The 26636-nt window shown below is 35.7% G+C and overlaps 1 protein-coding gene across 4 annotated transcripts; it reads right to left on the bottom strand.

Annotated features, from left to right (window-relative positions):
* Positions 1–172: 172 nt before the first annotated feature.
* Positions 173–24148, bottom strand: C6H5orf34 (chromosome 6 C5orf34 homolog). 4 transcript variants are annotated; one of them, XM_074077522.1, is made up of 14 exons: positions 23976–24111; positions 20692–20753; positions 20310–20542; positions 20063–20152; positions 15510–16156; positions 13566–13667; positions 12220–12343; positions 8534–8625; positions 6696–6765; positions 5560–5730; positions 4822–4916; positions 3776–3871; positions 1718–1758; positions 173–536 (listed from the first exon to the last, which is right to left on the bottom strand). In XM_074077522.1, exons 3-14 carry the CDS (start codon positions 20502–20504, stop codon positions 364–366), a joined length of 1896 nt encoding a protein of 631 aa, XP_073933623.1. In that variant the 5' UTR covers positions 20505–20542; positions 20692–20753; positions 23976–24111; the 3' UTR covers positions 173–363. The 4 variants fall into 4 exon arrangements, 3 of the variants coding, with proteins under 3 accessions (XP_073933623.1, XP_073933625.1, XP_073933624.1); XM_074077524.1 differs by lacking the exon at positions 20692–20753 and having other exon boundaries at positions 23976–24148; XM_074077523.1 differs by lacking the exons at positions 20063–20152; positions 20692–20753 and having other exon boundaries at positions 23976–24107.
* Positions 24149–26636: the final 2488 nt, after the last annotated feature.

Raw genomic sequence — 26636 nt, 5'->3', positions numbered from 1 at the left:
TTCTCTGAATTTCACACACTAACCAGCAATGTTTTTTTATATGTTCAAAAAAAATGAGAGAGTATCTAATTTGTGAGAAACTTGAAAATTAATTATGAATACTCCACAAGACAAAAACAGCAAAATTTATAGTTTTACATTTTTTCTCATAAATCTGACATGAGTTAAATGAAACAGTTCAAAATAGTTCTTTATTAATAAAATATATTTTTAAAATTCACAAGTTAGGTAAAATAAAACCAAAGTTAAATGTTAGTTATTACACAATCATTGCTCAGAAGTAATATATGCAATTTCTTCCTTCCTAGTAATTTTATAGCAGTCACTTGAAACTTTTAATTATATTTGTAATAATTCCATTTTTTACTTTTTAGAGTTTGATAGAAGAAAGTCAATATCTTGAAGAATTTCTGAAGTTTTTTTCAATGCTACTGATACTCTCTTTTCATCAACTTCTTCAAGCAGGGTTTCTGAAGAACACTGTTCATTTGTCTTGTTAGAAGTCTGATTGAGGACACCACTATTTTCCAGTAGCACTAGGTTAGTTAGTTAAGGAGCTTTCCCCCACACTTTTCATTATATAATTTTATTTTCAGAAAGTCTGGCCTTCATATGAAAATACTGTTTTTCAATTGGAAGACAGACCTCTTTGGTTGGGATTTCAGAATTTATGGAGTCTACCCCCTTATAGGTGAGGAAACTACAGTAGAAGCAAGGGGAAAGCAGAATATATATGCATGTGTTTGGATGGAGGTTTGGTGATAGGAAATTAAAGAATTAAAATGTCAGTAACTTTTTTTTTTTTTTTTGGCAATACTGATGTTTGAACTCAGAGCCTTGGGCTTGCTAGGCAGGCATTCTACCACTTGAGACACTCCACCTTAGTAACATTTCTTAATCTCCAACTTATGAGAATAAAAAGGAACAAGAATAGGGATTATAAGCAATCAGTACAGTGTCTTTATTTTTCAATTTAAAAATATCTGAAGTTGAAAAAAGTCTTTTTTGTTGCAGAGCTAGCCTGTCATTTGCGTTAGATTACAGAAAAACCACAAGAAAAAACAAATACAGATAAAAGGACTGAGAATGTAAAGAATGAAAGGTTTCATAAGAAAAGTCAGAGACACACCTTCAATGTTATAATTTAGTATGTAACTACATAAGTGCAAAGCCTTCAAAGAAGACCTTAATCCTAGTTCACTGTTTGTTTAATTTAAACCCAAGTATAAATGTTAACACGCTGTAGCTGCCATAGAAAAGAAAATACTTAACTTGCTCACTTAACAAAACTCACCAGCGTATAAGTATGGGTTAATATTTGTCATGGTTAATCTTAACTGTCAATTTGATTAGATTGACAATTGCCTAGAGATTAATACAATACACCCTCGGGTGTGTTTGTGAGGGTGCTTCCAGAGAGGATTAAGGGTGAAACCATTCGATAAACTGGGCCCCAGAGGAGAAAGCAAGTTAGTGAAAGCATTCTCTTTCTGTCTCCTCCTTGGCTGCCATGATGTGAGCTGCCCTCCTACATCCTGCCCACCATGATGGTCTGAGACCATGAGCCAAAATAAATCTTTCTTCCCTTAAGTTGCTTAGGTATTTTGTCATGGAGATAAGAAAGCTAATAACAATATTCATAAAGTATAGTCATTAATTAAGCCTAGAATGGAAAAGGTCTAATTATGTAGGACAATACATTGTGTTTAAAGGATACAATTAAATTTCTGTATCTTTTCAAGTTCAGAAGCAACAGACCTATACAAGAGAAAAAAAAAGGTAGGTTTTATTGTTTGATTCTTTTATATTCACAAATTTCAGAGTTTTAAAAAGAACCTGAAAGTTACTCTCTTTATGCCAAGTATGGTTGCAAGCACTTACAATCCTAGCACTGGGGAGGCTGAGCCAGGAGGATCAAGAGTTTGAGGCCAGTCTAGGCTAGTTAACAAATTCAAGGCTAGCCACCTTGGTCTACATAGTGAGATCCTGTCAAAAAAACAAGGATTGGGAATGTAGCTCTATGATACAGCACTTGCTTAGCATACTTAAGGCCCTGGGTTTGATCCCCAGCACAGAAAAAAAAAAAATCCCTTTATATTAAATTTATTTAACAACAAATCAACCTGACTCAACTGGTATTTACTGAATGCTCTTAAAAGCAAATGAATGAAAGTCCCAATTCAAGGACTGCTACTTCTTGGTACTAACCTGGCATACCTTCTACTTTTCCCTGTAAATTTTACTCAAACTTTGGTTTGGAAGGTCCAAGTTTTTACACAGTTAAAGGTTAAAGCATAACTATTTAATTAAATTTTTTCTTGAATACACTACCAACTCATTTCATTGTTTCTTATGCACAAAGAATTGACATTATGAGCATTAGCTCTTACCATGTTTGATGGAAAGAGACGTTGGTGCAGCTAATAGGCAGAGAGTTGCATATATAAAACTTTATATCTTTACATGTGTTCCATCTTTCTTTTCCTATCAAGCTTGAAGGAAATATGAGCAGTGGCATACAACTATAAATAATGTAACTTGACTCCCTCTATGAGGACATTAGTCTAAAAGCATGTATTTATGATGAACCAACTTCTCATGAAATATTTTTGTAAGCTCAAAAATATTTTCTGTACTCTTTTTTGACTAATATCCCTGTTTATTAAAATTATTTCATTTTTTTGGTGGTACTGGGGTTTGAACTCAGGTCCTCACACTTGTCAGGAAGATGCTCTACTACTTGAGTCACTATACTAGCTCTGATTTGTACTCCATGTTTTCCAGCCAGATAAGAAAGATCTATTTGCCTGGGCTGGCTTGAAACCGTGATTTCTGCCTCCCAAGTAGCTAGGATTACAGGCATAAGCCACCAGTGCCTAGCAACTAATATTCTTATTAAAAAGTTGAATCAATAAACTAATAATGGTAAGATAGAAAGAAATACTGAAATACAATTTAGGTAGCTATTTATTGTGCAATCTCTTTTTCTCCTTCAACCCATCCTCTTTAACGAGAAGACAAAGCACAGTGCAGATGTCTTAGGCTTTGCAAAGGGAATGGAGCCATTCCTTCTCAATCCTTTTTTCTTGCCTCTCTGCTCATCCTTGATCCTTCCACTCAAGCTGTTATTACCAACCTCACTTTCACCTATTAATATATTAAAAATTTAGAATCCCCTTAAAATTTTTCCATAGTTTTGAATTTATCATATAAAAAGAATGACTCATTTTGAAGTGAAGTTTTCAATGCAGTCTTCTGTTCTTTAGATATCTAAGTAGAAATAAATTATTTTCAAGCTTAAGTTATTAGAAACATTTCAGGAGTGAAATGTATTTAAAACAAAGATTTTTTTAGGAAAAAAGGCTCAGAGTTTATTGACACTGATTTTCAAATCTTAGTTGCTCTTCTACACATAATAATTTTTGGGTGTGTGTATTTTGGTGGTGGTACTGGGGTTTACGCTGCCAGGCAGGAGCTCTACTGCTTGAGTCATGCCTCCAGCCCGTTTTCTCTGATTATTTTTAAGATAAGTTCTTGCTTTTTCCCCAGGCTTGCCTGGACTGGAAGCCTCCTGTTTTATACTTCCTGCACAGCTGGGATGACAGGCACATGTCACCACCCCCAGCTTTTATTGGTTTAGATGGAGTTCCCCAACTTTTTGCCTAGGCTGGCATTGAACCACAACCCTCCCAATCTCAGCCTCCTAAGTGGCTAGGATTACAAGCATGAGCCAACAGTATATGGCTCATATTAAGTTTTAATGAAATATAAATACCAATTTTCTTCGAGAGTAGATGATGGATGTGTGGGCACCTGTCTTGAACTACTCTGGGTCAGTCTTCTGCACCACGATGTTACTGTTGCCACATATCTGGAATGAACATATTAAAAAAAACAGTGGATAGTGAAATCCACTAATTTGTACAATTACTGTGCACAAGTAATTATAATGAAAAGAATTTAAAAAGGAAAAATGAAATATTTAAAAATTAACTTGTATACTTTCTACAAGCATAAAAAATGGAAAAATATCATTAAATTTGAAAAAAAGGATAAGAAAAACATCTTAAGGAGGCAATTAATGGGTAATTTTCAAAATCTTTTTCACTAGACAAAGAAGAGAGGCAGGCTTTTTCTGTTACTCATTAAGAATAAAATGATTTACTTACATTCATGGTTAACAGAGATGACATTTAAGAGTCAGTATAAAGGTAATACTTTAATTTCATTAAAAGCTCAAAGTCAAATGTTTAACTTTTCCTTTTCAGTTTTTCAAAATATGAATTTCCTTAAGTTTTATAATGAAAATATCTACACATAATTAGACTATGTGAGCATTTCCTCACTAAAATTTAAACTTGAAAACACCCATTAATGCATACACATGTATACACACAAACACATGTATAGTTATTTATAATTCACTGAACATATAAAAGCATTAAGTTTAATAAGAATGAATTCTCTGAAGTGATTGACTGACACAACCAGTATCATTTGCTAAAGACACATCTTTTTGAACCAAATTATTCAAAATAGCAATTGAATGATGGAGTCCTTAGATCATAAACAATGGAGTCCACCAGAAAAATTCACTCTTGATTTAGTTATGCTAAATGCTAATGTAACTGAAATCTCTGAAACCTGGAAAAACTAAATAGATATAAATATACAACCCACAATAATTTTTACATTTGCTGTCAATTAAAACATGAAAGTAATTTTTGTTTTGGTGCTGAGAATCAAACCCAAGCCCTCACATGTGCTAGTCAATGTCCTACCACCAGCCTGAAAATCATTTTTAAAATTGATTTTCTGTACCTTTCATATGCTCCAGGATGCTCAATTTGAATTAACTGATCTTGTCCATCAGGAAAAGTTAACCTACACCAACCTAAGTTGAGACCTTGATTTACCTTAAGAAACAAGAAGGAAAGGTAACTTATTCTAAAACTAAAAACAAAAACATAAACTATCTCCTCCAACTACATTATTAATTTAAAAAATAGGAACAGATAAAGTCTCTACAATTCTGACAACTTAAACATTATAATTTACATGACTAAGGGTATTATTTTACCACTACTCATAAACATGATATCAGATAATAAAAAATAAATGTCTCTTGCTCTGAGTTACATTGATAAAAATGACTATTTGTCCCACTCTTCTGATTTTTGCTAGGAAATCCAGTAAGGTTAGTAAAGCCTTTTAACAGATTTTATACTTAAAAAATAATTTGAGATAATGCAGTATTTCATTTTTTTCTTCTGTTTTCCATGGATAAATAACCAATAAAAACATATTTCAGATTACAGATAACAGACTAGCTAATGATAATGTGTTGTGCATTCCAAAAAAGCAATATGAGATTATGAATGTTTTCACTACAAAGAAATAATAAATGTTGGAGGTGACAGACATATTTATCCTAATATCAACACTAACAACATATATGTAGATGGTACCTCATAAATATGTACAACTTTTGTGTCAATTAAAAAAATAGTTCCATGAATCTTATTCATGAAAACAGATTTGAGTCTGAAGTATACTCACCTGTCTTTTTTCAATAGAAGAGCTAAGATTCCAATTTAAGGTTAAAGTAACGCCATCTAAGAAGACAGCATGGACTTTGTCATCAGAGTAGGCAAGAAATCTTCCCACACTGGGTATAAGTGAATCTTCCAAAAGCACAGGCAGTATATTGCGAGTATTTATCTCAGGTACCTGAAACCAAGTAAATAAAACTTGCAGTAAATAGAGTTACCAGTTAATAAGATTAAAATGGTTATTAAATGAGGCAATTTCAGATTATATTCAGAGGTTTAGTAGTGTAGATTTTTTTTCTTTTTCTTTTTGCAGTACTGGGTATCAAACCCAGGGCTTTATGCATGTGAGCCAAATGCTCTACTGATAAATTATATCTCCAGTCCTTAGTACTATAGAATTCTTATGCATATTTTAACTTTTCCTGAAGTGGATACCCAAAACTATCTATATCAGAAGATGATTAAGTTCTAATATCTCTATAAAGGTACTATTTTGCTCTGAACTTTACATGGAAAATAGACAAAAATTAGGAATTCCACTAACATATAGGTTTGCAAATGAATCAGCATATGAATATAGAAATCAGTGTGTGAGAATCACTTCCAATTCAGCATTAAAGAATTTACTTCTACAGCTATAAAAATATTAAATACTGTCATTTCATGGTTTATGTTATGTTTTTACGTACTTCAAATTCAATTAATTCCCCTGCTTTCCCTCTCCATTAAAAACAAAAACAAAATGGGCTAGTTGTATAGCTCAATGGTACAGTGTGTGCTTAAAGCCCTGGGTTCAACAGCCAGCACAGGAGTGGTGGCAGGGGATTGAGAGACTATTTATAATACGGAAGCTACACAGAATAGAAGTGTAACATAGAGGCTGATGATGTAGCTCAGTGGTAGAGTGCTGGCCTAGCATGTGTACCAACTTGGCCTTGATCCCCAGCACTGGAAAAAAAAACAAAAGTGAAACATAAAAGCCTGATTTCAGTGTTTCTTTATTATATAGGTTCCTAAATAAACCAGTATTAATGCTACAAAGAATTTCTCACATGACTTAGATGAAAGCAACCTGACCTAAGAAATATGAATCTAAACAATAAAACAATTAAAAATCTTGCTTTTAAAATATTTTTAACATACCATTTTCCAGCAGCACACACGATAGTTATGGCTTAGAGAAAGCCTCACCTTGGCACAATGTTGAAGAATTCTGTTAACAGGAAAAATACTCCTTAAACATCTTCAAATCATGTTATCTTTTAATTCTAGCAACCCATCCTTGATACCATATGCCATTTTAAATGGCAAGTAAATCATTCCTTCTGAAATGTGTTGAGAACTCTTCCAGAAATCCTTCAGCCCTGACAACAGAACTACTGCTGTTTCTCTCTGTGCTAATCTTATCTAGCTAAAACTATTCCTCTAACTTTTAGGGATGAAATGACTCCATAGAGATAATTTTCAGGTCCTCCTTTAAAGAAGTGATAGATTCACAGGCCCGAAAGGCTTAGCATAGCCTAAAGATGGTGGGAAAGTGAGTCAACTTCCTAGGAAATGAAGTTAGAAACTCTGCTCCTTCAAATCTAATTTAATTCAATGATTTTTTTTCACATTTTTGGGTGCTACTATTTAATCAACACTTTAAAAAATACAGTAGAGCCTTGGCATCTGTGAGCATATGGTTCCAAGCAGACCACTGAGGGAAAAAACCTCAAGTGCTCAGTATGCAGAGAATTCACTACTGTGCTGTGGATGCTTCATTCGTTTTTCCCACAATGCCACCCAAACTTCTGATAAAGACATGCCACCTTTCAATAAATCTAAAATTTTCATTGTATCACTTAAATTAAGTATATTATGTTCCCTTTTGGGGGTGGGGGGAATTACCATAACTTTCTCTTGTTTATTGAGTACCATTTGCTTTGGGGGAGGCATATTCTTACAAAAATAAGGGCAGGGAGACACTCAGCAGATACAACAATTCAAACACAACCAATGATAACATGGGACTGAGAGTTTCTGCACATCAATAGAGCTGTGAAAGTATGCATGGGAATTTAAAATATTTTGTTTTTGAAATTTCTATTCAATTTTTTTTTACTGCACTTGGTCAAAACTGCATATAACAAATTTGTGAATAAGGTGGGCTTACTGTGTATGAACTGAGAAAATACATGAACTAAAGAATCAAAATACATGTAGTACATGTCATCTTTAGTACACTCATAAATCTTTACTACTCTAAAGATGAAAATGTAAGAAAATTTCAAATGTATCATCAAATGCCCACTTGATCAAAGGAACAATGATGCCACACTTACCTAGAGAAAAGGAAATTAAGTGATTTCCTCTCAGACTTGCTCACCATATACAGATATTTCTCCATACTTAAATTTCAAAGCCAGAAGTACTCTTTTTTTTTTTTGGTGCTGGTACTGGAGTTTGAACTCAGGACCTCACACTTGCTAGGCAGATGCTTTTACCACTTGAGCCCTCCATCTGCCCTTTTTTGTATTGGGTATTTTCGAGATAGGGACTTGTGAACTGTTTGCCTGAGCTGACTTTCAACCTCAAACCTCTTGATCTCTGCCTCCTAAGTAGCTAGGATTACAGGCGTGAGCCACCAGCAGCCAGCTCAGAAGTACTCTTGTAATAATGTACAGATTATTTTATAAATTATGAGACCAGAAAATTTGACAAGGTTTTTACAAAGACGTATAATTCCATTGCACTCACCAATTCTTTTGTTTTGTTTTTCTGACAGGGTTTTGCTTTGTAGTCCAAATTGACCTTCAAGGCTCCATTTATCCCAGGCTGGCCTCAAACTTGCCTCAGACTCCTGAGTGCTGGGATTACAGGCATGTGCCACCATGCCCAGCCCTGTTTTGCCAATTCTTAGTCCTATCCTTAGCCACAAGAAAATACATCAAGGTTTTCAGATGTATAACACTTGGTTCAGTTAAATGTGAAGAACTTACCTGGTTGCCTGCTTAATTAGAGACCATACAGAGAGCAGACTTCCTGGTCTATCTGGAGGAAGGTTATTTATGGAATAAGTTTTTTCTTCTCTCTGAAAATTAGTTTAAAATAAAAAATCTCATTAATAATAAAACTTTGGCCCTTATTACTTAGCTATTTTTTGTTAAACATATATTTACATTATGACAAAGCAAGCACTTATTTTAATAATCTAAAGTTCATAAAATCTGTGTATTTTAAAGGCATTTTATGATGTCTTTCCATTGTCCCATTTTTTTTAAAGTATAGAATTTCACATATCCACTCAAAAGTTTTATTTTAATAGACTATAACTTATTGCTCAATTTAAGTCTTGGTTCTATGTAAATTAACATAGTATCTAAACTAATTTTCCTATGTATTACCAGGAAATTGATGACATAAGCCACTCTTTCTCCTTAAGACAAAAAAAAAAATCTATATAGGTTTTTAAAATAACTATTTTAATAGAATGAACTCATCATTTTGTTATATTTTATTAACAGAAGAACTATTGCCACAGTTTGTGGAAAATGACATTACTTACAAGCTCAGGTTTGCACAATTAAAAACTTAGTATTTTATTATTCCTTCTGAATTTCCTCTTTCTCAGATCTGTCACTGTTTCCTGGGACTCTGTCTCTAACCTTCTCTTCTGACTTCCTGGTTTCTCCTCAGGTAATCCCAACAAGGTTCAAATATGTGTTCACAATAAATACCATAATAACTGTAGCCAACACATATGGATAGGTGCTGTGTGTGATAGGTGCTCTGCTATGGAGTTTACATAAATTATCTCATTTAGTCCTCAAAATATTTCTGAAAAATTAATATCTGTTTTTAGCTCTATTGCTAAGAAGCAATAGAGATCTGACTTGAACCAAAAGAATAGTATTGCTCACATCCTTACAAACAGGAGGCAAAGATGAGGGATTTTTTGTTGTTAAATGTTGTTGTTTGGTTGGTTTTGGTGGTACTGGGTTTGAACTCAAGGCCTCATGTTTGCTAGGCAAGCACTCTAGCATTTGAGCCACTTCACCAGCTGTTAGGGTTTTTTTTGTTTTTTTTTTTGTGGGACTGGAGTTTGAACTTATGGCTTTGTGCTTGCAAAGCAGGCACTCTACCATTTGGGCCACACCTCCAGCCCAAGATGATAAGTTTTGAAGTCAGACAGATCTGGATTCAAATTGCAGGTCTGCTTCTTACTAGCTATTCCATGGGCAAGTATACAACCTTTTTTAAAGCAGAATTTCTCATCAATTTTACTTGATTATCAAATTATCCTCCATGAAGGCTGAACTAATTTAGAGCCCAGCCAATGCTATGAAAACATCACTTTTCCAGCAATATATATATCAATTTACTTTTTTTTTTTTTTTGAGACAGTGCCTTGTTACATAGTCCATGCTGGCCTTTAGCTTTCCAAAGTGTTGGGATTACAGGTGTGTATCACCACACCTGGTATATTATTATCACTCTTTTGACAATTTGATAAGTGAAAAATGTTATGTTGCTATTACTTTAACTTACATTCCCTGATGCAAGTGGTAAAGCTAAGCATGTTTTCAAATATTACGGGCTTTTAAAAAATTTATATTGACTTTTTAAAGTTTTATCATTTGTTTTTTGGTTTGTTTGGCAGTACTGGGGTTTGAACTAAGGGCCTTGCACTTGCTAGGCAGACACTCTACTATTTCAGCCATGCCCTCATCCCTTTTTGCCTTATGTATTTTATGAATAAGGGCTTGCATTTTTCACCTGGCCGGCCTGTAATACAATCCTATTTATGTTTCCCACACATTTGGGATGATAGGTGTGCTCCACTGCACCCAGCTTTTTTTGTTGAGATGGTCTCTTGAACTTTTTGTCCTGGCTATCCTCAAACTGTAATCCTCACAATCTCCGCCTTTGGAGTAGGTAGCATTACAGGTGTGAGCCACTGAGCCTAGCCTTGCTCATTTTTTTTTATTATATTTTTTGTTGGTTGTCTTTGACTTTTTTTTATTACTGATTTAGTGTGGAATATATTCTTCCAGGCCTTTGCTTATCTTTTTCATACTTTATCTAACTTGACGTAAGTTCAAATTATTTAATTTGACAAGCTTTCTAACAAACATTTGAAAACTTTCAAGCTTTCTATTTTTCTGTATTGTACTTAAGAAGGCTTCCCTGACTATAGATTATAAAGTGTTCTATATTTTCTTCTAACAAATATAAAGTTTGGTTTCTTACATTTAGCTCTTTAATTGACCTGGAATTTATTTTGGAGTGTGGGTTAAAGTAAGAAGCAAACAATTTTATCCCCAAAAGAATTGCTCATAAATCTTTTCACCAAAGCAAACAGAGACGAGTTAATGTGTTGTATATTAGGGACTGAGAATGAAGCCCAAGGCTGGCCATTACAAACACAAAATGTGGTAGAAGCTCATGCTTCTACTCCAAGATGTGTTTGCTTCAATATAAAATTATCATTCTTTTCCTAACAGCTTTGAGGAAAACTGAAACCCCATGAAAATGTATTATATATTTATCTTGCAATTTTGCAAATCCCCTAATTCACAGTAGTCAACAGTGTCACTATACTTGCCTGCTTGATTATCTTGTGTAGTACATATACATGTATATACATATACATATTCATCTATATATTATGGGTCACACTTTCATCTCATTTCCTTGTTTGTCTATGATTGACCCCCTAGACTGTGATCTCTCAAGGCCAGAAACTCTTTTCATCTTCATCACTCCCCAGTGCTTACCAGAGTGCCTGTCAAAAAGTGTTTAATTGATGTTTATTGAATAAATGAACACTTTCCTAGAAATAGACCTCAGTAGGAGATCTGCTCTAATACTTACTGAAATGTTTTTGAGTGGAATGATATTTGCAATTTGCTTAAAAATAGGTAGAGGAGGTAATAGGAAGAGATGAGCAAGCTGGATAATGGGTATAGAGGAATCCACTGTATTTGTCTATTTTTGCATGCTTCAAATTTCAATAGCTACAAATAAATCTCCATTTTTTAATACTTCTCCATAGAAACTCTGATAATCTTATTGCTTAAATACTCTACTTTGTAATAAAGAAAACAACCTGCAAAGCAAAGTAAGTGTGATACTATGGTGACTGCTATAAAAGGATGGATGTCAAATATAAGACATTTTAAGCAACTTAAAACTCATTAACAAAATATCCACATTATTATTGTATGGCCTGGTAAACATGTTTCAGTGTTTTTACAAAAGAGAACAATATTCTTGAACTATCTAGTTTATATTAAAAATGAGTTAAGAGATGTTTAAAATATGCAAACAATTACATGATGGAGTGAAATGTACTTTTTAATGTGCAAATATTAATTTAAAGTGGTTTACTGACTCAAAATAATGTTTCTGGTTTTCAGCATTTCCTACTGTTTCTGGTTTTCAGAAATTTAGCTTCTGATGCAAACATAATTGCTTAGGTTAACAGATTACAGTGGGTGAGAATACAGTAAAAATAAGACAATTAACAATTAGCCAGATACCAAAGCTGAAAGTAAGAGTATTAATTTTTCAGACTGAAGAGTAGGAAGCAATGTTATAACAAAAAACACATTTCCCATATATTATGAATCTAGAAAGAACTAAATGCCAAAACTCTTGAGTTGAGATCTCATGATTGGCTTACCTCTTTCGATCCTTCTTGACTAGAATAATATGTAAAATACTTGCCAAAATAAGTGCCTTCTGACTTAAAAACAGATCCATCTCCAGGATAAATCTCTATTGAGTTCACATTTCTATGGGCAAGCCTAAGTTAAAAAAAAATCATTAAAACTTTTTTTCTAATTGAAAGTAAAATACACATGAAAGCAGTCTTAAAAAAAAAAAGGCCCAACCAAAGAATTATGATCTTTTTGCCTGTCCAAAGAGATGGATAATTTAATATTCTGAATCCAATCAGCTAAATTAACATTTTTTTTGCAAAAGATAAACAGAATACAGAAAAATGGTTTATATATTTCAGCAACTAAGCTCAGCGCTTCTGAACTCAGGCATCTTATCCTATCATCCTTCTGGTATCCTCACTACCAATCACAGGGGTGACATAAACCAAAGCAATATCTATTGCATAGAAGTTAAATACAGCACTCCAAGGACCTAAAAATAAGATTACTATTTAATAAAGAAATTAGTGTAAAATTGCTTCTTAGCCTTTTGGCTAAGATTAAGTGATGAAACTACTATAATCAATACCTGATGGGTAAGCAAAAAGCCATCCCTAAGAGAAAATGGCCAATTGTACAATCAAAGTATTGAGTATACACTGTATAAAAACTGAGGTCAAATTAATTGTGTTTCAGGCATACAAGAAGAATATGTCGTCAGGAGATGGGCCTTCATGGAAGAAAGGCAGATGTCCCCCCCAACCAAAACAAATTTAGGGGCTGGTGGAGTGGCTCAAGTGGTAGCGTACCGCCCTCCTCCAGAAAAAAAGGAATAGAGGGCCAAAAAAAAAAAATTTTAGAAATGCTCTTCTAGTTTTATTCATGGAAGTGAAAGTCTCAATCTTGCCATTCCAGTCACTAGAGAGGTTACCTCTGTTGTGAGGTAGGGATGATCCAATGGAGTAGTATAGGCACAGAGCAGCCACTCAGTTAAGTACTTCCTTTGAAAGAATCTTCCTTAGCTCATCTAACATCTTCTCTACTTTCACGATCAGTAGGTAATGTAGATGTGATTAAGATAACTAAGTCTAATGATGCTTGGTGGGTGTATCCTAAATAACTTATACAAATACTACATTCACTAGCAAAAATGACCCAGCACTGGCTTAGGAGCTGCCATGTAAGTCTTGTAGACTTGGTTAATATGAGTAAAGTCACAAGAACCCTGTGTGCACTAATAAAATTAGTCTTGAGACATAATAAAATACAGAAGCACAGTTGGTCCTCTTGTAAGTCTGTTTCCAAAACTAGTTCCATAACATCCATGACACCATAAATAGCTCCCACTCCAACATAGTTGCCTTACCTATATGTAACACCCTTATACCAAACTACTTTCACTAGTTCAGGATAGGAATATTCTTCTTTGTCAGGCTGTCTTTGTAGAAGTGAATCACAAAAATTCCACCTGTGAAGGTTAAAACATGTATTAATTTGGGCTGCTCAAAATAATTGACCTTAAAATTCAACAAAACAGTGCCTCTATGTGCTCGCCCTAAATGGTGTCACTATAAAAACATTTCCTTCTTCTTCTCTTCCTTGTGCTCTCCCTCTCACCCTTCCCTCCTTCCTTTGTTCCACTGGGGATTGAACCCCAGGTCTCATTGCATGGGACACTACCACAGAATTTTATCTCTAGCCCAACATTTCTAATAACTCATTAGGTCAAAAACAATAAAATATTAAAGTATATTAATGAAATTTAAAAACAAGTCTTATTTTTTCATGTTTTTTTTTCAGTATTCTCAATAATCTTATTATTGGATCTCAGCACAATTACATAAGCTAAGTTTTACTAATTTAACCTGAACTTAAATAACAAATATTTACTGAAATGTCTAGGAAGGCCAGGCACTGTGCTCTATACACTGAGGATTTAACTCCCCCCAAAAAGCAGATATGTTGTCTGGTCCCAATGGAGACTCCTACCTGGTAGAAATATTAAATAGTAGTCACTGAGTGTAAACAAAAGGGAGTACTGAGTGCTATGCGCTTATATTAAAGTCTTTGAGAAAACCACACCAAAGAAGTGAGGGTAAAGCTGAGACCTGGGAGATAAAGAAAGGAAGCATGCTTCCGCCAGAACAAAGAGCCGGTGCAATGGTAAAAAAGCTTGAATGAGCATTCTAGGAATTGCAAGGAGCCCGGTTTAGCAAGAATAGAGAAAACAAGGATGAGAGAGTTGAGGATTACAGATACAGGAAGGGACCAGATCACGAGACCTGTTATGCCATGGTAAGGATAATGAATTTCAACTTAAGGCCAATTGTAAATTATTAAAAAACTATTAACTTAGAAGCATAAAATCTCTTGACACATACTTATAATTCTGGATTTTCCAATTTTAACTAGATAATAATGAAAAACCTGAAATTCATTCCTATATTTTGTTTAACAAATATAAATGTGCACCCACAGACTACCTGGGATGAAATTTCAGTTCTACAAGCACTAGTTGAGTAACTTTGCTTGAGTTATTATTTTTTTTTCTAGCTCTCAAGTTCCTCTATAAAAAGGGGATGATAATAGTACTCACCTTATGAGGTTACTATGAGGATCACCATATGTAAAGTACAACAGTGTCTGGCTTTGTAAGTGTTAGTTACCGTGGCTGCAATATTTATACAAAGTTTGTGCTATAAATCTACAACTACTAAGTTACTCATCTCAATAGTGGAGGTAAAAGGTTTATATTTCACCATGGAGAAGGCTTAATATGTTCACCCCTTTTGAAATGTTTACAGTCAGTTTACCAAAGACGGGGTAGTCTCAGAGGCTATGTATAAAAGAACCATGATCCAAGTTTTGTCATACCTGTGTTCCAGCAAGCTAGGTCATGGGCTCCCATGAGCAGCCACAGGTGCTTCTCTATACTTTCTGCCAGAAAGCTGTGTGCAGATTCCTGTCCCATTATTTACTGAACTTTAATAATGCCTTTAGGGGCAGTGACCTTCACTAGATACTCTACCTTGCTAGAAAGCAGTGACTATGTCTTAGTCATCTTTATAGTCATTGTGATTAACAAAGTATCTAGAGAAGTTAGCCTCCCCAAAATATTCAATAAATAGATGCAGAGTAAAAAATACAAGTAACATTTTTACTAGGGAAATTATATATGACAGTAAAGATTTGAGTCAATTAAATGAACTTTCCTTATGAATAGCATCAGACAATTTAGAAAGAAAACATTGCTTAAGTTTAGAATGGTTCTCACAAAAGCTTTATGACTAATAAGCCAATCTTCCATTACCTGTGCAGGTTTGGGGCAGGACAGCTAAGTAACAGAGCTCTGGGAAGAACAGAGACCTCTTGTCTTCTTTCCTTTGAAACATCAGAAGTTAAAACTCTGCTCATGGTGATATCTGCATCAATTTTAGACATATTGCTTGCTTTATTATGAAGGTAAAGTGCTAAAGACAATGGGTATTTCCATTCCTCTGGACAGGAGGTCACAGACCAGTGCTGTGTTACCCATGTATATACACATGTGTGTTTTATATCAGGCAAAGGTAACTCCTTCCTCCCTTCAGTTCCATTTATACAACCTGTCTTCTCTAAAGGGTCTCTGGATTTTAAGATCTGGTAATAAAGTTCATTTTCTTTATTCTTCAGTCTTTGTCTTGATAAACTTCCGTATGTACAGATTTTGCTGGTTTTTTCAACTAATTTGCCTTTTGGGGCTTGATTATTTTTTTCTGACCATACTACAGAGAAGTCTGGCTTCTGGCTGACTTTGCACAAAAAATGCACTGTAAATTCATGCTGAGATTTGGGCAGGCAAAGGTATGCATGACCATCTAAAGATGTTATCTTCACAGTGCCACTCTCCAAATATGTCACGTTATCAGCTGTATTGAGACTGGGCCATTTCACTTCTGAGATGTCAATAAAGATACGCTGAATTAGGAAGGAAAAAAGACATGGTGAGTACTTTCTGCTAATAGTTCAATTTTTCTGTATTTTTGATATTTATTGTGTAAGATTGCTCTTACAAACTTCTGCTTAAATGGAGAGCCCTATATATGGTTTTCCAGAGAATATTTGATATTGTTAGTATTATCTCTCTTAGAAAAAGACACACACACACATACACACACACACAGAAAAGAAAATATCATCCTGATTATATTTAGTGCTAAATATGTTTTAGTTTAAAATATACAATGAATTATAGATAGATTTGCATACACCTCACCCAAAAAGTCTACTCTGAAAAAGAACAGAAAAGAAGGCTAGGCACCAGTGATTCACACTTATAATCCTAGTTATTCAGGAGACAGAGATCAGGAGGGTCACAGTTTAAGCCAGCCCAGGGAAATAGTTCATGAGACCCTATCTCGAAAATACACAACACAAAAAAGGCTGATGGAGTGCCTCAAGTAGTAGAGTTCCTGTCTTGCAAGTGTGAGGCCCCAAGTTCAAACCCCAGTATCACCAAAAGAACAGAAATGAGGGAGTACCTGCCTTATGATGTTTATGATGTACTATATTAAAAGCAATCAGAACATATCAGAGTTCAAATGGTATGGAATCAGCATAAAAGTCACATATGGAATAACTCAGAAAATCCAAAAACATAATCATATCTTAAAATGTTACATGTCACAACATATGCCTTGCAAAGCAAAGAGAAAAGAGAATTATGCTAATTTGGAGAGTTATCATATGGACTAAAAAATGACATGCATGAAGTACGTAACCTAAATAGTACACAGCACATCACTAACTAAAACAAATCCTAGATGGCTTAAAGAGAAAGTTAAAAAAATTTTTTTAAATACTCAAAAGGTAAATTAATCATGATCAGTAGCAGACTCATAACAAGTAACAGTGCCTATTGTAGTGGTTTTCCTTTTTTTTCATGTAAAATATAAATAGTAGGTGTTGCATAACTTTTGTGTATGGTGCTAGGGATTGAATCCAGGGCATTATGCATGCTAGATAAACACACTACCACTGAACTATAACCCCAGTCCTTGTATTTTTGACACTGAGTCTTGATGCGAGTAGGCTGGCCTGGAATTTGCTATCTAGCTCAGGCTGGCCTGGAACTCAGAATCCTCCTATCTCTGCTTCCAATGCTGAGATTACAATCGTGTGCCACCATGTTCACCTCGTAATAGTCTTTTAATCAATTCATTTTGCTAGTAGCTTAACATTTTAACTTCCATCTATATAAAATATTAACTTTACAAAAACTATTGTCAAGAATTCTTTTTTTGTTTGGTGGGACTGGGGTTTGAACTCAGGGATTCATGTTTGCAAAGCAAGTGCTTGCCACTTGAACCACACCTCCAGTCTATTTTGCTCTGGTTATTTTGGAGATGGAGTCTTGCAAACTATTTACCTGGACTGGTCTTGAACTGTGATCCTCCTGATCTCAGCCTCCCAGAAGCTGGGATTACAGGTGTGAGTCATGGCCACCCACCTCAAGAATGCTTCTTGAATTTACAGTGCTACCTATGTCAGCATGATAAAATTAAAGTCCACATTTATCTGATAACAAACTTGGTTTATAAGATGATAGAGAATTAGAGTAATGTTCTAGTGTAGCATCAGCAACATTGTGACACAAGAGATAAAAAAAATCCTCAAGACTAAGTTTACTGCTCCTTGTTATAATGTATCCCCACAAAAGGCTCATGTGTTGAAGGTATGGTGCCCAACTGCTGGTGGTGCTATTGAGAAGTTACTGGATCACAAATACTCTAACTTCTTTAGTGATTAATCCTCTGATAAGTAAACAGTTGATGGACTATTGGGAAGGTAGGGCCTGGTTAGTGGTAGTAGGACACTGGGGATGTGCCATTGAAGGGTATATCTTGTCCCTGAATACTTCCTCTCTCACTTTCTACTTTTTGACTGACATTGAGGGGAGGCAGCTTTGCTCCACCATGTGTTCCCTGTCATGAAATCCTGCACCAACAAAGCCCACAGTGATGGGGCCAGTGATCATGATTGAACCTCTGAAACTATGAGACAAAATAAATGTTTCCTATTTTAAATTGTTTATCTCAGGTGTTTTGTCATAGCAACACAAAGCCAACAGTCACAACACAATATGATAGAAAATTACTCATTAGGTATGTAAGCATCATGACAGCATAGAAGGGTTGCTGAAAATATTTGAAAGACAGTTGGACTAGGTGTGTAGCTTCATGGTAGAGTGCATGCCTAGCACACGTTAAGGCCCTAGTTTCACCCCTAGTACCAAAACGAAGTCTTTAGAGTCAGATTGGGTTCAACTTCTGACTTTGCTGCTTAGAAAATTTCTATAGACAAATCAGGTAAACTCTTGAGACACAGTTTCCATGCTGATAAAAAGGGGCTGACATCCAACCAGGCTTCTGCTACTTTGGACACCCATTCTGATCAGCAAGTACCCATGTCACACTGGTGCTATAAAATATTTTTTGTTTGTTGTGAGATAAGGTTTTTCTACGTTGCCCAAGCTTGTCTTGAATTCCTGAGCTCAGGTGATCTTCTTACCTCAGCTTTTAAATATTTTTAATATTATTCGTAGTTCTTGGCACATAGTAAATTTTCAATGAATGACAGTTACTATTATTATTCCACAAAGTCCAAAATAAAATAAAAGCAAAAGTATGTTTATTGCTATATATAATTAATATACCTATTATACATTAACAAATAGCTACACATAAGTTATTGAAAATGCTCATGTAACTTAATTTTAAGACTTCTAAGAATGAAAACGACACCAATCTGAAAAGTTCTGATAATTCTTGGCTATAGAGAAAATGGCAGAGGGACGAACTATGTAACTTCTATGTTCCTTAGTCTAGTGAAATACACAGGTCCAAGCATTGCATAGTATGTGTCTATTCCTAAGTGTCCTGGAAAAAAATGACTAAACATTAAGCTGTGTGTTTCTAATCACCTGCCCTCAAATATTACTTATGTTTAAAAAGACAAGGTTTAAACTTTGGAAAACAATACAGAGGCTTCTTAAAAAATTAAACATAGACCTGTCATATGATCCAGCAATCCCACTCCTAGGGATATACCCAAAGGAACGCGACACAGGTTACTCCAAAGGGACCTACACACCCATGTTTATTGCAGTGCTATTCACAATAGCCAAATTATGGCAACAGCCAAGATGCCCCACTACTGATGAATGGATTAAGAAAATGCAGTATTTATACACAATGGAATTTTACTCAGCCTCAAAGAAGAATGAAATTTTGTCATTCGCAGGTAAATGGATGGAACTGCAGAACATCATCTTAAGTGAAGTTAGCCAGGCTCAGTAGGCCAAAAGTTGCATGTTCTCCCTCATATGTGGATTATAGACCTAAAACAAATGCAGTAATATTACTGGACATGGGTCACACCCTAAAGGGGAGAACTGGGAGGAATAGGGAAAGGGAAGGAAGCCTAAAACTTTAGTGTGGTTGTTGTGCTCACTATAGAGGAGCGAATATAGTAATCTTAAACTGGCAGAAGCAACTATGGGAAGGGGGATAGGAAGTAGTGAAGAGGCCTGGCAGAGATGAACCAATGTGGGTTGTAATACACAAGTGCATGGAAGCAACACTAGAAATATCTCTGTATAGCTATCTTTACTTCAAACTAGCAAAAATGCTATGTCTTTCTTATTATCTTCTATGTTTTCTCTTAACAAAATCAGAAAACAAAGAGGGCGGAACAGGTTTTACCCAGAACCGGGGCTGGAGGTGGGTAGGGAAGTAGCCCAAACAATGTATACACATGTAAGTAAATGTAAAAATGACAATAAAAGAAAAAATAAATAAATAAAAAAGGTTTAAAAAAAATCACCTTTTTTCTTTCAGAAGGTATGATGCTTTCAGATAAAAAAGGGTAAGTAGCTGAAGAGTTTCTAAAATCTAGGGCTCGCTGTAGTTGCTCCTATGAAAAGAAGTGTAAAACATAATCTTAAACAACATAAGAGGATTAAAAAATCAATTTAAAATGACAGTAATCCAAAATACTAATTACTTTTTCATATTCGAGACCACTTCAACAGTATTTTAGTATTAAAGAATTCTTCAGTGACATTACTTACTCTGTAAGTGCTAATAACAAAGTGTGTCCGTTGATGAATTCTCTCTGGTTGTTCTAAAGGATGTGCTGAAACAGGAGGCGATTTTTCAAACAGAAACTCAGAACCACAGGGAGAAAGCTGCAATTTGGAACCATCAACATACTGTACTTGCACCGAATCATCTTCATAAAGTACCATTTGCACTTCAGCTGCCATTTCTATGACAGGGTAAAATGGCCTTCCAAGGCAAGGACCTTAGGAAGTAAGACACACAGAGCACAAGTAGTTCTCTTCATGTATGAGTCCCATCAAAATAAATAGATGCATTTTCTAAGAACAAAAGCAAAACAAACTGCCACCGCATTTTTGCTGGAGAAAAAGTGATTCTACTACAAACACTTACATGATCTAAAATTAACATCCTTAGTGAATTCCTAGCATTGTACTTCATTGTAAGAACACAACCTGGAGGAAGAAGACAGCTTACAAAGTTATAAATGTCTTTGTAATTTTTGCAATTTTATTTCTCCTGAAATTTAATTTTTGTAAATTAAATACTCAGGCTCATTTCAAATAACAAACAAATTATACTGTTTCAATAAAGATACAGGAAATAATCTGTAATACAAGCAAAAGACAGGTCAAAAGCAACTATTAAGCCTAAGAGAAAAGAGCACTGACAAATCCAGATACCTGGATTCTTGTTTCTAACCTGGCATTAAGGCAATAGTTCCATGTTACTACTGAACAAGTTAATTAATCTCTCCTAGAATCTTAGATTCATCCCAAATTTCTGAATTCAATTTCTTATCTCTAAAATAACTCTGTCTTCACTTATGCTATTCATACAGGTGTGGTGAAAAGGGAATTATGAGTGTTTCATTCCCAGGCTGGTGAAGTGGCTCAAGTGGTAGAGTGCCTGCCTAGCAAGTCTGAGGCTCTGAGTTCAAACTCTAGTCCCACCAAATAATAATTATCCAGAATTGGGCTGGTGGAGTGCTTAAGTGATAAGAGTGCCTGTCTAGCAAGCTTGAGGTCCAGAATTCAAGCCACATTACCACCAAAAAACAAAACAAAAGAAAACAAAACCAAAAAATTCTCCAGAATTTACAGGGAAGTCAAAAAACTCAACCCCCCATAGACTCAACATTCCAATGAAGAAATGGGTACATGAATTAAACAGGGAATTCTCAAAGTAAGAGATACAATGGCCAGTAAATACATGAAGAAGTATTGAACTTCCCTGGCTATAAAAGAGCTACAAATCAAAACTACACTAAGATTTCATCTTACCCCAGTTAGAATGGTCACATTCTAGGGCAATAAGAACAACAAATGCTGGTGAGGATACAGCAAAACAGGAATCCTTATACACTGCTGGTGGGAATGCAAATTAGTACAACCATATGGGAAGCAGTATGGAGATTCCTCAAAAAGTTAAAGATAGACCTGTCATAGGATACAGTGATATTGGATGTGTATTGAAAGCTATTGAAAAATGGGGGTATAGGAGATAAAGGGGAAAGAGAGTAATGGTAGGGGATGAGTGACCAAAGTAAAGTAGACTCACAGCAGGGGCACATTGAGAAACCCCTTGGAACACTGACTTAAATGTTAATAACAAAAGACAGGACTGAAAAATAGGTACTGTGTGTGTGTGTGTGTGTGTGTGTGTGTGTGTGTGTGTGTGAGGGTGGAGGGTGAATAAAGGCGATTAAGGAGAGGGAATATGGTGGATGGACTTCATATACCTATATGAAATAGAACAAAGAAACCTCTTGCAGTTGCTTTAAGGGGTGGAGAGGGGTTGAGCCTGTGGGGGTGATCTAACTAATGTACAATATAAGCATATTTGGAATTGTCACAATGGATCCCCCCTGAACAACGACTATATCCTAATAAAAAATGGGGGAAAAAATAGTGTTTTATTCCCACTCCACCATTTACTAGCTTTATGCCCCAGGTTGTTTCCTAATTTGTAAAATGGGGGTAGTAACAAGACTATTGAGAGAATTAAATAAGAAAATAAATATGATAGTGCCTAGCACTGTGAAAGCTGACTTACAAGAGCTCAATTAAATGTTAGAAATGTTTTTATTCTTTCCTAACAGTAACCCCATCCCCTTATCCCCTTCTACTACTCAGGTCATTAAGTTTTACCTGTAATAACTCAATTTTACTTTCACTCTTACCTTTTCCCTCTAAACACAATACCCAAAAGATCTTTTAAAATAAAAATGAGATGACTCCTTAGCTTAAAACCCACCAATACCATTTGCAGTTAAAAATAAAACCAAAACCCCTCTAACTATAACCTACAAAGGCCACACAATCTGGTCCTAAATATCTCTCCAAATGATACTTCCTAACCTCCTTCCCCTTGTTCAGGATACTTTAGATACATTGGCATTCTTAATGTTCTCCAAACAGTTCTTTCTCATCTTTCATAAAATACATTTACACTTCAGCTGCCATTATTAGGACAGGGTAAAATGACCTTCCAAGGGCATCTGTTCTTTCTGCCTCACTTGTCCTTTCCTTGGCTTATCATATTGCTAGTTCTTTGTCAACATTAAGGTCTCAGCATAAATGTTAATCCCACAAAGACCTAATTTGACCAACCAAGTTATATTGCTCCCAATCATCTCCCATTTTTATTTTACTTCATCTTTTTTCTTCATAGAATTTATCGCTATCAAAATTTCTTACTTGTTTTGCCTTATCTCACTAGGATATAAAATCAAACAGAGCAGGGACCTTATTTGTCTTACTCACTATGCGTCTGACACCTAAAACAGTATTAGGCAAATAATAAAGGTGCGATAAATATTCATCAAATAATGAAAGAATAAATAACATTGAGTTTGCAATGTTAGTAGCCAATGTTAACAACACATTAAACTTCTGCTTTCTTCCACACCTCTGTAACAAGTCCTGTTGATTTTGTGTCTCTTGAACTTGGCTCTCTTTACCTCCTCTTGTATCAACTCCTTCCTTAACTTCTACAACTGTCTAGAATCCTTCTCCAATTTCTTCTTTATCCATCTCTCGTATTGTCAAAAGTAGCTTTCCACAAGTCAGACCATACTAGCTGCTTTGCATTCTTGTTTACATACTTGTTAAATGGCAACAAATGGAAATACACATATATGTATACACACATATATATCTCAGATGTCTACCTGGTATTTAAAAATTTTTAAATTTTTTTAAAAAGACAGGTGTTGGTACATAACTGAAAGATTCTGTACTTTCTGATTCCAAATTGGGAAGGTTTTATCTTTGGCTAAGGTTTTTTTTAAAGTTTTACACAAGCATAATTTTTTATTATTCAAGTATTCACAATAAATGTGTAAAGTTTCTAGCCTACCATCCGAAGCCACAAGTAGGCTCCAGCCCCACCTCTACTGTCTCACCCGTTTGCTTTCTCACCGCCCTGCGCGTGACGTCAGAGTACGTTTACCCACGGGAAAGGCACAGTGGGAAAATCACACTTCACAATACGCTGTTTAATTACAGAAAAAGCCTCATTAAAACAACCATAAAATTTCTTGCAGTTCAGAGCTGCAAAACTGTTGAAAGGTGACCAATCAACGGCCTTTAACCTTTATCTTGCCTAAAAAAGCCGTGGCATCTGCGCTTGCCCGCGACTACATCTCCAGGGGTTTCTTGAATTTGACAAATTACCGAGTGATGTTTGTTGATGAAGGAAAACAATCACGATCGCAGAAGACACAGGACGAGTGTTTTGGCCCAGATGTCCGCCAAGCCCAGGCAGCAATAGATTGGCGGCGACACAGGCAACAGAGAAAGCACAGACGGCACAGCAACTCTTCAAACCTCCCCGCGCTGGGTCGAAGCGCTCTACGCCCGGAAAAGGAAATACGGAAGTCCCGCCCCTCCGCCCCGGAGCCACGCCCCTCCCCGCTCTCTTCAAAGGACCCGGGAGGAAGCTGGAAAGTAGGAGGTGTTGTCCCTGGTCGCGAATCTTGTCTTTAGTTACTTTCAAAATCCCACGCGAAAACGTTCGGACATGGTTGTAATTAAGTTGCAGGCCAGCTAACCACAAAACTGGATTTTAGAGGAGTGATGCTTAAATAACCTAAACAATTACTAAACTTAGTAAAGTTTTTTTTTTTAAAGTAGCCAAAGTTAGAGATCTTTTCTTTTCCTAATGTGGTATTAGAAAATGCCTTCCGACATCAATTCATTTACATTAAACAGGTATTTTCGGGAGCCTACTATGTGCAAGGTACGCTGGGGATTGGCAGGAAAGGAGACCTCTCCTTGGGATTGAAAATTATCACAGTTGTGGTAAGTATTCCTAAAATAAAAGAGAGGTCTGTGGGACCATACAGTAGGGGTGACTGAGAAAATACTTCCACTGAAATCTGAAGTATTAAGTACGTATTAGCCGGGTACAAGCAGCAGTCCTTGTGTTAAGGCTCTGAAGTCAAGGAAATGATGTTTCTTTACCCTTTGGGGGCTGAAACAAAGTGAGTTTAGCTGAAGCATGATTAGGAGAGGCCCAAAGGCGAAAGAAGCCTGGAGTGTGGGGCCCAATCATTAAGAATTTATGAGTTATGGACTTTTAAGATTTATTTTCTGATACCAAATTAGGAAAAGAGAAGGTCTCTGGACTTTAAGTTTTATTGAGGTGTGTTTAAGAGCTTTAAGCAAAGGTGGCAACACCAAGGGATGGGAAAATACCGCCCTAAATTCACCTTCATTTTTAAAAAAGGCTGATGTGCAAATTCACCTCATTCTTATGTAAAGTGTAAAGGCATCCTTAAGACAGCTTTCACTGATCTGCGACGTTTGAATTATACAGTGCTTAGTTCTATTCCACCTCCGTCTTTTGCTGTCCAATGTCTAAGAACCTCCTAAATGGAAATATATCAGATTTCATGATGCTATTTGTTCTTTTCAAAGATACTGGTATTGCTGAGTGAATGGATTGTGTGATACAAAAGATGTGGACAGTTCAGTGGAAGGATTTTGAGCAAGCAACAGGGGAGAAAATAGCACAGCTGGAACAACCTAGTCAGGAAAATGAGTATGGCTTCAAGAAATATTTAAGATTATGCTTTGGGATTAATGAACCAGGGGCTTGAGGGAGAGGTAGTTTGAAATAGTGCCAGGGTTTCTGGCTGGGGTGAGTGAAAGGTGGCAGTATCATCAGTGGGAAGGAATTAGAAAGGATACTTTTAGGGGTAGCAAGACTTAAAAATTTTTAAAATCTGGTGGAAATAAAGACCTGGAATTAGGAGATAAAAACAAACCTAGAGTTTACTGGCTATTAGGTGCTAGCTGAAGCTATGGGACAGAATGAAACAGAAGAATGTTGTGACATTAGGAAGCTAGAACTCTTAAGGACTAAGTTTTGAAAGGAATAACAATACTTATCAATTTGGTAAAGGAAGAGAATCCACAGAAACCTTAAGGAGAACAGCATAAAGTCAGAAAGCAAGTTATTGTGTCCTAGATATCTAGAGGTTTTCAATTTTGGTGTCACATATTACCAGAGAACAAGCTGAAGAATTATCTACTGCATTTAGTGATGAGAGGTCACCCGTGACTCTAAGTAAGGGTCATTGTACATAGTGGGGCAGAATTCACAGATTTGAAGAGTAAATAGGAGACAAGGAAATGGAAAAAATGGGATACTTGAGAAGACTATGAAGCAGAGACAGAATTGTAGTTCAAGAGAAATATAGGGCCAGATTTCATTTGATGAGAGCGACATGTTCAACAACTCATGCAAAGAGCCAGATTACCAGAAACACACCGAACAGAACTCATGAACAAGTTGAGGAGATAGGATTCTAGTGCATGTTGAATTACTGGCCTTTAATAGAAAGGATGTAGAGGAAGATGAGATGAAGTGAATTACAGATATACTTGTGTACATCTGGCTTTTTTTTCACCTATGAAGCAAGTAATCAGGCAATGAAGGGGTTGTGTGGAGAGAGAATAAAGCAAAAAGAACTGAAGAAACAGTATGATCTATGGCAGTGCTGAGGGCCTAATTGAAGGTGGTGATCATGAATTTCTAGTGGTACACATCTACCAGAAATACAACTTTTGGCTGCAAAGACACAGAAGCAGTGTTGGGTTCTCCAGGACTGGTAGTTTTTAAGACTGACACAGGACAGTAGCTTACCTGAGCTTAAACTATATGCTGAAGTCTAGCCAACCAAAGACCACCAGGCTCAAGCCTGTCATCTGGCAAAATAACATTTGACTTGAAAGTAAAAGAGCACATTCCAGGGGACCTGAAAATGATATAATCCATGGGAAAACGGGAAGATCTTTGTTAAGGATGGAGTTCCTGCTGAAGGAGTCTGA

The sequence above is a fragment of the Castor canadensis genome, chromosome 6 (genome assembly GCF_047511655.1).
Source record: "Castor canadensis chromosome 6, mCasCan1.hap1v2, whole genome shotgun sequence".
Taxonomy (NCBI): domain Eukaryota; kingdom Metazoa; phylum Chordata; class Mammalia; order Rodentia; family Castoridae; genus Castor; species Castor canadensis.
Note: the sequence above shows the minus strand (reverse complement) of the source record. Positions and strands in the feature narration are given on the sequence as shown.